This window comes from Pogoniulus pusillus, chromosome 20 (genome assembly GCF_015220805.1).
Source record: "Pogoniulus pusillus isolate bPogPus1 chromosome 20, bPogPus1.pri, whole genome shotgun sequence".
Lineage (NCBI taxonomy): Eukaryota > Metazoa > Chordata > Aves > Piciformes > Lybiidae > Pogoniulus > Pogoniulus pusillus.
The window spans coordinates 21,016,901-21,030,413 of NC_087283.1; the positions used below are offsets into that span (position 1 = coordinate 21,016,901).

The window sequence follows — 13,513 nt, forward strand, 5'->3', positions numbered from 1 at the left end:
CACACCTTGAGTGCTGTGTCCAGTTCTGGGCCCCTCAATTTAAGAGAGATGTTGAAGTGCTGGAAGGTGTCCAGAGAAGGGCGACAAAGCTGGGGAGGGGCCTGGAACACAAAGCCTATGAGGAGAGGCTGAGGGAGCTGGGGGTGTTTGGCCTGGAGAAGAGGAGGCTCAGGGCAGACCTCATTGCTGCCTACAACTACCTGAAGGGAGGCTGTAGCCAGGTGGGGGTTGGCCTCTTCTTCCAGGCAACCAGCAATAGAACAAGGGGACAGAGTCTCAAGTTGGGGGGGGGGAGGTCTAGGCTGGATGTTAGGAGGAAGTTGTTGGCAGAGAGAGTGATTGGCACTGGAATGGGCTGCCCAGGGAGGTGGTGGAGTCACCATCCCTGGAGGCCTGGCTGAGGCACTTAGTGGTATGGTCTGGATGACTGGCTAGGGCTGGGTGCTAGGTTGGACTGGCTGAACTTGGAGGTCTCTTCCAACCTGGTTGATTCTATTCTTTAGAGGGATTCCCTGTTCTCTGCAGGGTTTCCAAGCAACTAAACTCCAGAGGCCTAATTAGTGGGGTTAATTAGCTGGAACTCGTAATTAGGAGCGTGGCAGCCAGGAGCTGAGCTGAGCCTGCTTCTTCTTCAGGGCTTTTTTGCCTCCAATCCAAACTGGCTCCTGCTGCTGGACAGTGGATGTGCTAACCTGAAGTGACCTGTGCAGACAGACGAGGGCGGCAGACTGCTCTGCTCTGGGGAACGCTTTGGGTTTGTGGAGTGCTTGAATGTGTTCTGCTTGTTGCAGGCTCGGGACCTACCATAAGGTGGAAGCAAACCTGTTGCCATCATGTTTCTCTACAACCTGACGCTGCAGCGTGCCACTGGCATAAGCTACGCCATCCATGGCAACTTCTCAGGTGAGTTCTCCTCCCTTTCCACGTCTGGGCTTGACCTTTTGGGTGGTAGAGGCAAAAAAAAAAGGTGTTGGTGTTTTGTTTGATGTGGTTGCTGAAGCTTACCTGCATGGATGTGGTATTTTCCTGCTGTTGTCTCGAATATTGTGTCCAGTTCTGAGCTCCTTGGTTCAAGAAGGGCCTCGGGGAACTGCTTGAAAGAATCCAGCACACAGCCACAAAGGTGATGGAGTGGAACACCTTCTTTGGGAGGAGAGGCTGAGGGGGCTGAGGCTCTTTAGCTTGGAGAAGAGAAGGCTGAGAGATGACTTAATTCATGCTGATAAAGCTGTGCAGGCTGAGTGCCCAGAGGCTGGAGCCACATCATGCCCAGTGACAGGACGAGGGGCAGTGGGTGGGAGTTGTGGCATAGGAAGTTCTGTGGAAACAGGAGGGGAAATTTTTAACCTGTGAGGGTGACAGAACCCTGGAACAGGCTGCCCATGGGGGACTTGCGGAGTCTCCCTCTCTGAAGATATTCAGGACCTGCCTGGATGTGTTCCTGTGTGATCTGCTCTGGCAGGGGGGTTGGACTGGGTGAGCTTTGGAGGTCTCTTCCAACCCCTGGCATTGTGTGAATCTGTGATGTTATCACTTGGTCTTGAGCAAATGATAACTTCACAGAGTAGTAGGGGTTGGAAGAAACCTCTATAGAGGTTTCTTCTCTCTATATATGGATCAGCCAGTCCAGTCCCCCTGCCAAAGCAGCTTCAGCTAGAACAGGCCACACAAAACCAGGCTGGGCAGGGTTTGAAAGTCTCCAGAGAAGGAGACATGTGAAAAAATGAAGTTTGTTTTGGTTATCTTCAGATTTCATTCAACTGTAAAGTGATTTTGGTTGAAAGAGACCTTTAAGATCATCAAGTCCAACCATTAACCCAGCACAACCAGGTCACCACTACACCATGTCCCTCAGCACCACATCTCAGTGGCTTTTCAGTCTCTCCAGGAATGGGAACTCCACCACTGGGCATCCTATCCCAGGGCTTGAGGAAGGCATTTTGTCTGCTTCCCTGGTTTGTCCTAATGTGCTCAAACCTCACCATAGTGGCACCTAAGGTGGTAAATAAGTGGCTTTGAATTTCTCCCTGCTAATCACAAAAGTCTTTAGCACTCTAGTCACAAAGTTTTATCTTCTGAGTGCTTCTTGAAGTTGAATGTTCTGCTCTGTGGTTGTTAACTTCATGTTAACCACATATCCCAGGCTGCATCAAAGAAGTGTGGCCAGCAGGTGGAGGGAGATGATTCTCCCCTTCTACTCCACCCTAGTGAGACTCCAGCTGGAGTACTGTGTCCAGTTCTGGAGGTGACAGGAAAGACCTGGAGGTGCTGGAAGGTGTCCAGAGAAGGGCCAGGAGGATGTCCCCCTGCTATGGGGACAGACTGAGTTGAGGCTGTTCAGTCTGGAGAAGAGAAGGCTCTGAGGAGACCTTATTGTGGCCTTCCAGTGTCTGAAGGGGACTACAGAAAAGCTGAGGAGGAAATTTTTAGGGTGTCAGGTAGTGATGGGAGAATGGATCCAAGCTAGAGGAGGAGGGAGACTGAGATTAGACATTAGGAAGAAGTTGTTCAGCATGAGGATGGGGAATGAATCCAAGCTAGAGGAGGAGAGAGACTTAAACATTAGGAAGAAGTTGTTCAGCATGAGGATGGGGAACGAATCCAAGCTAGAGGAGGAGGGAGACTTAGATTAGACATTAGGAAGAAGTTCTTCAGCATGAGGGTGGGGAATGAATCCAAGCTAGAGGAGGAGGGAGACTGAGATTAGACATTAGGAAGAAGTTGTTCAGCATGAGGGTGGGGAATGAATCCAAGCTAGAGGAGGAGGGAGACTTAGACATTAGAAAGAAGTTCTTCAGCATGAGGGTGGTGAGACACTGGCACAGGTTGCCCAGGGAGGATGTGGAAGCCTCATCCCTCGAATTTTTTAATGCCAGGCTGGATGTGGCTCTGAGCACCCTGTTCCAGCATGAGGTGTCCCTGCCTATGACAGGGGAGTTACAACTGGACTATCCTTGAGCTCCCTTCCAACCCTGACAATTCTCTGATCCAACATTTTGGCTTCTCCAGGAACCAAACAACAAGAAATCGTCGTCTCCCGGGGCAAGATCCTGGAGCTGCTCCGCCCCGATCCCAACACGGGGAAGGTTCACACCTTGCTGACGGTGGAGGTGTTTGGAGTCATCCGCTCCCTCATGGCCTTCAGGCTGACAGGTGGCACCAAAGACTACATCGTGGTGGGCAGTGACTCAGGTCGAATTGTCATCCTGGAGTACCAACCCTCCAAGAACGTCTTTGAGAAGATCCATCAGGAGACCTTTGGCAAGAGCGGCTGCCGCAGGATCGTTCCGGGCCAGTACCTGGCTGTGGACCCCAAGGGCCGTGCTGTTATGATCAGTGAGTTGCTCTCTTTCTCTCTTGCTTGGTTTTCTCCTTGGTTTTTCTTTGCTGTCTCATGGGTATTTCTTTGGGAGTGAGTTTTATCCAGCTACAGTTGCAAGTGGTTCTTCTCCGGGGCGATGTGATGTCAGCTCTCCTCCAGGCCAGCAGCTTAGCGAGGAGATGAGGCACAAAATGACAACCTTAGAGGTTGGAAGGAACCTCCAGAGATCATTGAGTCATAGAATCAGGCAGGTTGGAAGAGACCTCCAAGCTCAGCCAATGCCAACCTAGCACCCAGCCCTGTCCAACCAACCAGAGCAAGGCACTAAGTGCCAACCTAGCACCCAGCCCTGGCCAACCAACCACACCATGGCACTCAGTGCCAACCTAGAACCCAGCCCTGCCCAAACAACCACACCATGGCACTCAGTGCCAACCTAGCACCCAGCCCTGCCCAACCAACCACACCATGGCACTCAGTGCCAACCTAGCACCCAGCCCTGCCCAACCAACCACACCATGGCACTCAGTGCCCAGCCAGCCTTGGCTTCAACCCCTCCAGGCACAGCCACTCCACCACCTACCTGGGCAGCCCATGCCAGTGCCAATCACTCTCTCTGCCAGGAGCCTCCTCCTCACAGCCAGCCCAGACCTGCTCTGCCACAGCTCAGTCTGGGGCCCCTTCTGCTGCTGCTGCCTGCCTGGCACCAGAGCCCAACCCCACCTGGCTACAGCCTCCCTGCAGGCAGCTGCAGGCAGCAATCAGCTCTGCTCTGAGGCTCCTCTGCTGCAGGCTGCACCCCCCCCCCAGCTCCCTCAGCCTCTCCTCACAGGGCTGTGCTCCAGGCCCCTCCCCAGCCTTGCTGCCCTTCTCTCAGCACCTTCCAGCACCTCAGCAGCTCTCTGCAATTCAGGAGCCCAGAACTGGACACAGCACTCCAGGGCTGGCCTGAGCAGTGCTGAGCACAGGGGCACAAGAACCTCCCTTGTGCTGCTGCCCACACTGCTCCTGAGCCAGCCCAGGATGCCATTGGCTCTCTCCTCCAGGCTGACCCCCATCTCTCTCAGCCTGGCCTCACAGCAGAGGGCTTCCAGTCTTGATGCTGATGTGATTGCACAAACAGCTGGGCCAAGGAAATTTTGGAAGAGGCTACCTTGCAGAGCCTTGCAGCAAGATGTCTGGAGAGAAGTTGGGATTGAAGCTATCTGTGTGCAGCACAGTCAGGCAGCTCTCATGGCCTGAAATGATGCTATGACTTCATGTCTCTTCTCTGAGATGTCATGGAGACAGCCAAGTCTTTCTGATCAGGCTTCATGGGTAGAAGGATGCTTGAGTGCTGTGTGTTCAATCTCTGTGTGCCCAGGCACCCAAGAAAGCCTGCATAGTCCTGAGCTAGATCAGCAATGGTTTGTCCAGTAGGAGTAGGGCAGGAATTGTGGCCCTGTGCTTGGTACTGGTCAAATCCTGTATTTAGTTTTAGGCTACTCACTCTAAGAAGGACATGGAGATGCTGGAGCAGGTCCAGAGAAGGGCAGTGAAGATGATGAAAGGTCTGGAGAGCAGGGCTGGTGAGGAGCAGCTGAGGGAACTGGGGGATGTTTAGTGTGGAGGAAAGGAGGCTGAGGGCAGACCTCATTTCTATCTACAGCTCACTGAAAGGAGGGGGAGTGAGGTGAGGATCAGTCTCTTCTCCCGAGGAACAAGCAATAGGACAAGAGGAAAGGGCCTCCAGTTGCATTGGGGGGATTTAGATTCATCTGATGAGCAATTCCTTCCCAGCAAAGTGTTTCCAAGCCCTGGAACAGGCTCCCCAAGGTTTGAATCCCCATCCTGGGGGGGGGATTGAAGAGCTGTAGAGATGTGGTACTGCTGAGGGCCATGGTTTAGCACCTGGCAGTGCTGGGTTAATGCCTGAGCTTGATGATCTTAAAGGTCTTCTTGCCAAGTGGCTTTCAGTGGTGGAAGATCTGCCTGTGCTTTCAGTCTGTGTTTGCTTCCCTGCAATCTGTCAGCTCCTGTGATGAAATGAGTGAGTGGATCTGCCTGTAGCTGTTGTTGATTGAACCTCAGGCAGGATGATTGCAGCCAAAGGGGTTGATCTCTGCCTTTTCAAGAGCTGGAGCTGGCATTTTGCTTGTGGCCTGATGCATTTTAAATGAGGCATTCCAAATGAATTTGATGGCATGGAATGAAAGAGGATGCTCAGAGGGCTGCAACAGCTCTGCTATGAGGACAGGCTATGAGACTTGGGGCTCTGCAGCCTGGAGAAGAGAAGGCTTGGAGGAGACCTTAGTGTGGCCTTCCAGTATCTGAAGTGGGCTACAGGAAGGCTGGGGAGGGACTATTGATAAGGTCCTTGTAATGACAGGACAAAGGGGAATGGGTTTAAAGTGGCAAAGAGGAGATTGAAACTGGATGTTAGAAGTTCTCTACAGTGAGAGTGGTGAGATGCTGACGACAGGTTGCCCAGGGAGGTTGTGGAGCACAGAATCACCCAGTGTGATCTTTGATCACATTGGGTGATTCTGTGCTCCACAACCTCCCTGAAGGTGTTCAAGGCCAGGTTGGATGAGACCTTGAGCAACCTGTTCTAGTGGGAAGTGTCCCTGCCTAGGGCAGGAGGTCAGAACTGGCTGATCCTTGAGCTCCCTTCCAACCTAAACCATTCTATGAAATACCAGTGGTGAACTTCAGCAGAAGTAACACTGACATTTAACTGCTGGATTTGAGGATCCTCATGGCCTTGTTCAACCTAAATGGCACCTACCAGTGTGACAGAGGCTGGAATGGACCTGGTAGAGATCATCCAGTCCAACCCCACCCTGTTAAAGCAGTGTCATCCACAGCAGCTTACCCAGGATCACAATGTCCAGCAAGCTTTGGAATCTCTAGGGACAAAACCTCCACAACCTCTCTGTGCAGCCTGCTCCAACCCTTCAGCACCCTCACACCAAAGTGGTTTCTCCTGGTGTTGAATTGGAATGATTCTGTGATTCTCTACCTGTCTTGGACTGCAGTTTGGGCTCAGGTTTGATCTTGAAGTCTCCTTTGCTTGCAGGTGCCATTGAGAAGCAGAAGCTGGTGTATATCCTGAACAGAGACGCTGCTGCTCGCCTCACCATTTCCTCCCCCCTGGAAGCTCACAAGGCCAATACTTTGGTTTACCACGTGGTGGGAGTTGATGTGGGATTTGAAAACCCAATGTTTGCTTGTCTGGAAATGGATTATGAGGTGAGGGGAGGAAAAAAAAACCAACTTGATAGGCCTCTGCTCTCTTTTGAGCTTTGTTTTTCAGCTGTTTCTTCATCTGTCTGTGGAGATGGGGAATGTTGGCTGCTTCTGCCATGGTGGCTTTTAAATTCCTGCTGTCCAAAAATATCTGTTTCCTCCTTCTGAACCTTTTTTTTTCTGTGCATCTTCCAGCAAATTGTCTTTTGGACTCCATTCTAATGTCACTCCAAATTGTTTTCCCTATGCCATCGTCTTTGCTTCTCCTTTAATAGCCTTCCCTGAGGGACCTTCATGTCTTCTCTTGCAGGAAGCAGACAATGATCCAACAGGAGAAGCAGCAGCCAACACACAGCAGACTTTGACTTTTTATGAGCTGGACCTGGGCTTGAACCACGTTGTTAGGAAGTACAGTGAGCCCCTAGAAGAGCATGGCAACTTTCTTATCACAGGTACTGACCAGCCAAACACACAGCCAGTTTGTCTTGGATCTGTTTGCTTCCTTTTTCCCCTGGAAACAGCCTCATCTGCTTTAGCAGTTGTTTTGATGGTGTTCTGAGCAGTTAGTGTAAATTAATTGACTTTAGAGCCAGGTAATTGAGTGGTGCTTCACACACAGAAGCAAGCAAGAAGCTGTTTTGAAGGTGCTCTGTGCTCAGCATTTTGTCTCTAACAGAATCGTAGAATCAGTCAGGTTGGAAGAGACCTCCAAGCTCATCCAGGCCAACCTAGCACCCAGCCCTAGCCAAGCAACCAGACCATGGCACTCAGTGCCAACCTAGCACCCAGCCCTGCCCAACCAACCACACCATGGCACTCAGTGCCCAGCCAGCCTTGGCTCCAACCCCTCCAGGCACAGCCACTCCACCACCTCCCTGGGCAGCCCATTCCAATGCCAATCACTCTCTCTGCCAGGAGCTTCCTCCTCACAGCCAGCCCACACCTGCCCTGACACAGCTTCAGCCTGGGGCCCCTTCTGCTGCTGCTGCCTGCCTGGCACCACAGCCCAACCCCACCTGGCTACAGCCTCCCTGCAGGCAGCAATCAGCTCTGCCCTGAGCCTCCTCTGCTGCAGGCTGCACCCCCCCAGCTCCCTCAGCCTCTCCTCACAGGGCTGTGCTCCAGGCCCCTCCCCAGCCTTGCTGCCCTTCTCTCAGCACCTTCCAGCACCTCAGCAGCTCTCTGCAGTTCAGGAGCCCACAGCTGGACACAGCACTCCAGGGGTGGCCTGAGCAGTGCTGGGCACAGGGGCACAAGAACCTCCCTTCTCCTGCTGCCCACACTGCTCCTCAGCCAGCCCAGGATGCCACTGGCTCTGCTGCCCACCTGGGCACACTGCTGCCTCCTCTGCAGCTGCTCTCTCACAGCACCCCCAGGGCCCTCTCTGCCTGCCTGCTCTCAGCTCCTCTGGCCCCAGCCTGCAGTGCTGCTTGGGGCTGCTGTGGCCAAAGTGCACAACCTGCCCTTGGCCTTCTTCACTCTCATCCCCTTGGCCTCTGCCCACCCATGCAGCCTGCCCAGGTCCCTCTGCAGGGCTCTGCTGCCCTCCAACAGCTCCACAGCTGCTCCTGGCTTGCTGCCATCTGCAGCCTCCTTGCTGCTGGACTCAATCCCCTGCTCCAGATCAGCAATAAAGATACTGAACACGACTGGGCCCAGCACTGATCCCCCATTTGATAAGAGCAGGCTGTGTCTGAGGGCTGATGGAAACTGTTGTTGGAAAGAAACCAAAAGATGTTCTTCAGGCATAAGATCTGTGCTAAGGGAATTTCCCCCTTCCCATAATAGCTCTTTTTTTCCCCCTGTGTTTCAGTTCCTGGTGGTTCTGATGGCCCTAGTGGGGTGCTGATCTGTTCTGAGAACTACATCACTTACAAGAACTTTGGTGACCAGCCTGATATCAGATGTCCCATTCCCAGGAGAAGGGTGAGAATCTAGAACCTCTTATCCTTTTATTTTCCAGTGCTAAATAAATCCTTGGTGTGATCCTTGACAGGTTAAAGGCATCTAAGAGGTTCTAAAGCAAGAGAGAAGATGAGTTAAAAATGTGTTAGCTGGGCACAAACTTGGACATAAGAAGGAGGAGGAACTTAAGGGAGATGAAGCACGGGAGCAGGTTGCCCAAAGGGGTGGTGGAGTCTCCATCTCTGGAGACCTTCATAACCCACCTGAATGTGTTCCTCTGTGACCTCTTGGTGAAGCTGCCTTGGCCAGGGTCCCTTCCCAACCCATCTGCCCTACATGGGCTGGTGGAGCTGGACATAGCCTGAAGTGATGAGCTTAGTTCATGTCTCTTCTCTGAGATTGATGCTGGAGATACTACAAATACTCTGATCAGGCACCACAGTGGCAGCACTCTTGGTGTAGGCTCTCACTTGATACGGTGAGTTGTGGTCACCATCATGTCCCTAGATGAATTCAGCAGCTTCTCTCACATAGAAAGCTGCTACCTCCTCCTTTGGTCTTGCAGATTGTGTGATTTGGAATATCTGCCAAGCTTCAGGTGCTCAAATCCAGCTCTGTGGGGATGGTTTGCAGCCCTTTCCTTCTTGTTTGGCTTCGGGTTGTCTTGGGAGGAGAGCAAAAGAGATAGAAAGGAAGTCACAATGTCCTTTAAAACATCTTCCTTTCTGGGACAGAGGTGTGCTGAGGGTAACTGTGGGCAGAACAGAGGTGATGTGCTTTGTGTTGGCAGCATGTGAGGAAGCTTTCAGCTCTTAAGGTACCTCTGAAGTGGAAATACTTCAGTCAGTGAAACCCCATCCATGCTCACCAGGTCATGATCTCCTCTTTCTTCCCTGCCAGAACGACTTGGATGACCCAGAGAGAGGAATGATATTTGTCTGCTCTGCCACACACAAAACCAAGTCCATGTTCTTCTTCTTGGCCCAGACAGAGCAGGGAGACATCTTCAAAATTACTCTGGAGACTGATGAGGATATGGTAAGCATCATCTGAAGGCCAACAGAAGGATGTAAGGAAGGGAGACCTCAGTCAATTACTTTCCATTCCCTAAAGGGTTTAATATTCAGTGTTGTGGTTTCAGCTGTGCCATGACCTCAGTTGTATGTGGTTTGTACTACACAGAGTTGTTATCCTCACAGTTGTTAACTGCTGCTGACTCATGGAGACATCACACAACGTTTGCACAACCCTGTGAAAATCATGCTGCAGAGGAGCTTAGGCATGCTTTAGATGTTCTCCAGGTGGTCCTTCCTCTTAAAGGCAGAAAGTGTGGTCTGTGTGACCCTACTGGATGGAGAATGCTTCAGAAACTAATTCTGTGGAGTTTAAAATCATAGAATTGTTTGGCTTGGAAAAGGCCTCTAAGGGGATCCAGTTCAACCTCCAGGTGCCATGGCCACACCTTTCTTGAACACTTCCAAGCATGGTCAATCCACTGCCTCCTTGGGCAGCCTGTTCCAATCACTGACTTCCCTTGGAGCAAAAAAACCCAACCTAACCCTTCCCTGGCACAGTTTCAGTCCATTTCCTCTTACCACCTGATGCTAGGAAGAAGAGACTCACTCCCACCTGGCTTCAACCTCCTTTTAGGGAGCTGTAGAGAGAACCTTGAATTTAGTGTCTCTTGATCACAGGCTGCTCTCTCTTTCACCTCTTAATTGAGTATTTAACATGCTGCAATCTTTCTTGCAGATTGAGGTAGCCAACTTGATCCATGAGCTGAAATACCAGGCTTGAGCTGGCATCCTGCTGCCTGTCCTGGTGTTTTGCATCTACTACATCTCTGATGTAGCAGATGAGGTGGATTTTTTTTGGCTAGGTGTTGGAATTTCCTTCCTTCTTCATCTACACATGTCAGATTGGGTGCCATGGTCTAGTTGGTTGGCCAGGGCTGGGTGCTAGGTTGGCACTGAGAGCCATGCTCTGGTTGTTTGGCTAGGGCTGGGTGCTAGGTTGGCACTGAGTGCCATGCTCTGTTTGGTTGGCTGGGGCTGGGTGCTAGGTTGGACTGGCTGAGCTTGGAGGTCTCTTCCAACCTGGTTGATTAAGTGGTTTAAGATTACACTCCAGGGACGTCTGGGGATCATCCAGTCCAATCACTACTTCTCAAGCAGGGCACCCACAGCAGCTTGCCCAGGATCATGATGCCCAGCTGAGGTTGGAAGCTCTTCAGAGAAGAAGACTTCACAACCTCTCTGGGCAGCCTTCTCTAGGCCTCCAGCAGCCTCACACCTAACAGGTTTCTCCTCCTGATCAAATGGAACCTCCTGGGTTCCAGTGTGTGCCCATTGCCCCTTGTCCTGTCACTGGGCACCACTGACAAGTGCCTGGCCCCATCCTCTTAGCCCACACAGCTCCTTTAGCTCTTGCTGAACACTGATGGGATGCCCTCTGGGGCTGCACTTCTGCAGGTTCTCAGCCTTTGCTCTTCCCAGACCTGCTCCAGGCCTCTCAGCAGTTTTGTAGCCTCTGCTGGCCTCTCTCCAGCAGTTCCCTATCCTTTGAGCTGAGGCTGTCAGAACTGGGAAGCCCAGAAGGGAGGTACTGAGATGATCAGAAGTGATTTTGAGCTCTCAGGAGCTGTTGCAACCCTACTGTCTGTAGAACTTTGCTCAGGAGAGTTGGTTTTTCAGATGGTGAGAGAGCAGCTGGTGGTCAGTGCAGCAGATGTCATCTTTTCTTTTTCAGTCTGCTATTTCTGCAGCTCTTTGTTTTTTTCCCCCCCCTACACTGACTCAGTGTTAACCAAAGCCACAAAGTCTGAGAGTTCAGCAGGCAATTTGACTTGGGTCTTCAGTCTGCTGGCTGTTGTCATTAACAACCTGCTGCCCCAAGCTGCTGCTGTGGTTAAGCCTGGACTCCTCTCCAGCTTCCTGTCTTTGGAGAGGATCTCTGGACAGCTTTTTGTTATTAAATCAGAGATGTGATAGAGCTGGAGGTTAGCCCTGCAGAGAAGGACTTGAAGGTGCTGGGGGTGCAAATCTGGATGTGAACCAGCACTGAGTGCTGCCAGCCCACAACCAAATGTGCCCTGGTGTAGTTGATTGGACAGGGCTGGGTGCTAGGTTGGATTGGATGAGCTTGGAGGTTGATTCTGTGACAGGGAGAGGATTCTGCCTCTCTGGTGCACTCTGCTGAGACCTCCCCCTGCAGTTCTGGGGGCAGCTCTGGAGTCCACAGCACAGACAGGGACCTGTTGGAGCAAGGCCAGAGGAGGCCACAGCTGGAAGCCCTCTGCTGTTAGGCCAGGCTGAGAGACTTGGGAATGTTCAGGCTGGAGAAAAGGAGGCTCCAGGGAGACCTTCTGGTGGCCTTTCAGTACTTGAAGGAGGCTACAGGAGAGCCTGAGAGAGACTTTTTACACAGGCATGAGTGAGAGACAATGGCCAATAGCTTCAAACTGGAAGAAGCTCAGTTTAGATATCAGGAGGAAATTCTTCCCTGTGTTGAGGATGTTGAGACTGAAACAAAGTTATTAAGAGACCTTCTGGAGGCTCCAAGCCTGAAATTATTCAAAGCCAGGTTAAAAGAGGCCTTGAGCAGCTTGATCTAGGCAGATGTGTCCCTTTTGTGGTCCCTTCCAACCCAAACCATTCAATGCTATGTCCAGCTGAGGTATTTTACCTGCATGGTGACATCTCCCTCTGCTTTCAGGTGACAGAGATCCGACTGAAGTACTTTGACACCGTTCCTGTGGCTGCTGCCATGTGTGTGCTGAAAACAGGGTTTCTTTTTGTGGCATCTGAGTTTGGAAACCAGTGAGTAAGAAAAAAAACAACAACAATTTGACATCAGCACTTTTGCCTTGCAAAGGGAAACTGCAAACTGCCCCCTTGAACTTAATTGAAGGTGTAAAGACAAAACCTCTGGTTTAATGGGCAAATGAATGCTTTGTTGATGTGGTTGGAGCAGAAGTATTTGGGTTGTGATGGAATAGGGGAATTATTTTGTTGTTTGAACCCAGATGAGATATTGCAGTGCAGGGAACTTGTGGTTCTGGTAGGTTTTGGAAGAGCTGAGCACTTCCAGTTCATACAGAGTCCATCACAGATCCAGATGAGTTCTCTCTTCATGAGTGTGGTAGTTTTCATTCCACTTCTGTTTGTTGTGGCCCCTTCAAAAGTAGATGGGATTTGCCTGAGTATAGGTTGAACTGGATGATCTTGGAGGTCTCTTCCCACCTGGTTTGTTTCTGTGATCTTGTGATTGGCCCAAGGGGTGATGGTTTCAATCAAAGGAGGGAAATTCAGACTGGAGAGAAAGAAGAAATGTTTGACACTGAGGGTGGGGAGAGCCTGGCCCAGGTTGCCCAGAAAGGTGGGAGATGCCACATCCCTGGAACCATTCCAGGTCAGGTTGTTTGGGGCTCTGAGCAATCTCCTGTGGTTGCAAATGTCCCTGCTGACTGCACAGGGATTGAATTGGATCACAGAATCAATCAGGTTGGAAAAGAGCTCTAGGATCATAGAGTCCATCTTATCACCTAACCCTTCTGATTACCTAACCCCTGGCACCAAGTGCCTCATGCAGCCTCCTCTTAAACACCTCCAGGCATGGGGACTCCACCACCTCCCTGAGCAGCCCAGTCCAATGCCAATCACTCTGTGGATAATTTCTTCCTAATGCCCAGCCTGAACCAGCCCTGGCACAGCCTGAGGCTGTGTCCTCTTGTTCTGTGCCTGGGAGCAGAGCCTAACCCCACCTGGCTACAACCTCCCCTCAGGTAGCTGCAGAGAGCAGTGAGGTCTGCCCTCAGCCTCCTCCAGGCTGCACACCTTCTCTTCTGAAGGTCCTTTTCAACCCAAACTGTTCTGTGATTCTATTCTTGTCAGTAACTCTGATCCTTTCCTTCATACTTGGCTCTGTGAGGGCCTTGTCAATTCTTGCTTGGGGTTGTTAAATGTTCCAAAGACTCACAGAAGACTTTGCACACCTTTAGTGATGGCAGAAGGTTGAGAGATTCACTTTGGGTGCCCCCAGCACTGTAAGAGGGACATG

General features: G+C 51.4%; 1 protein-coding gene and 2 non-coding genes across 3 annotated transcripts in view; all 3 read left to right on the forward strand.

Annotated features, from left to right (window-relative positions):
* SF3B3 (splicing factor 3b subunit 3) overlaps positions 1-13,513 on the forward strand; it is a 57,551-nt gene that overhangs the window by 775 nt on the left and 43,263 nt on the right. Inside the window, exons 2-8 of the mRNA XM_064160535.1 lie at positions 792-903; positions 3,010-3,336; positions 6,381-6,553; positions 6,861-7,002; positions 8,364-8,476; positions 9,356-9,493; positions 12,170-12,273. Coding sequence (XP_064016605.1) covers positions 834-903; positions 3,010-3,336; positions 6,381-6,553; positions 6,861-7,002; positions 8,364-8,476; positions 9,356-9,493; positions 12,170-12,273 — 1,067 coding nt within the window. The 5' untranslated portion in view covers positions 792-833. The remainder of the gene's footprint in view (positions 1-791; positions 904-3,009; positions 3,337-6,380; positions 6,554-6,860; positions 7,003-8,363; positions 8,477-9,355; positions 9,494-12,169; positions 12,274-13,513) is intronic.
* LOC135184673 (small nucleolar RNA SNORD111) lies at positions 4,557-4,634 on the forward strand. The gene has a single exon (XR_010306119.1). It is a non-coding gene; the product is annotated as a small nucleolar RNA SNORD111 (small nucleolar RNA).
* On the forward strand, positions 8,813-8,892 carry LOC135184674 (small nucleolar RNA SNORD111). Its single transcript, XR_010306120.1, has one exon. It is a non-coding gene; the product is annotated as a small nucleolar RNA SNORD111 (small nucleolar RNA).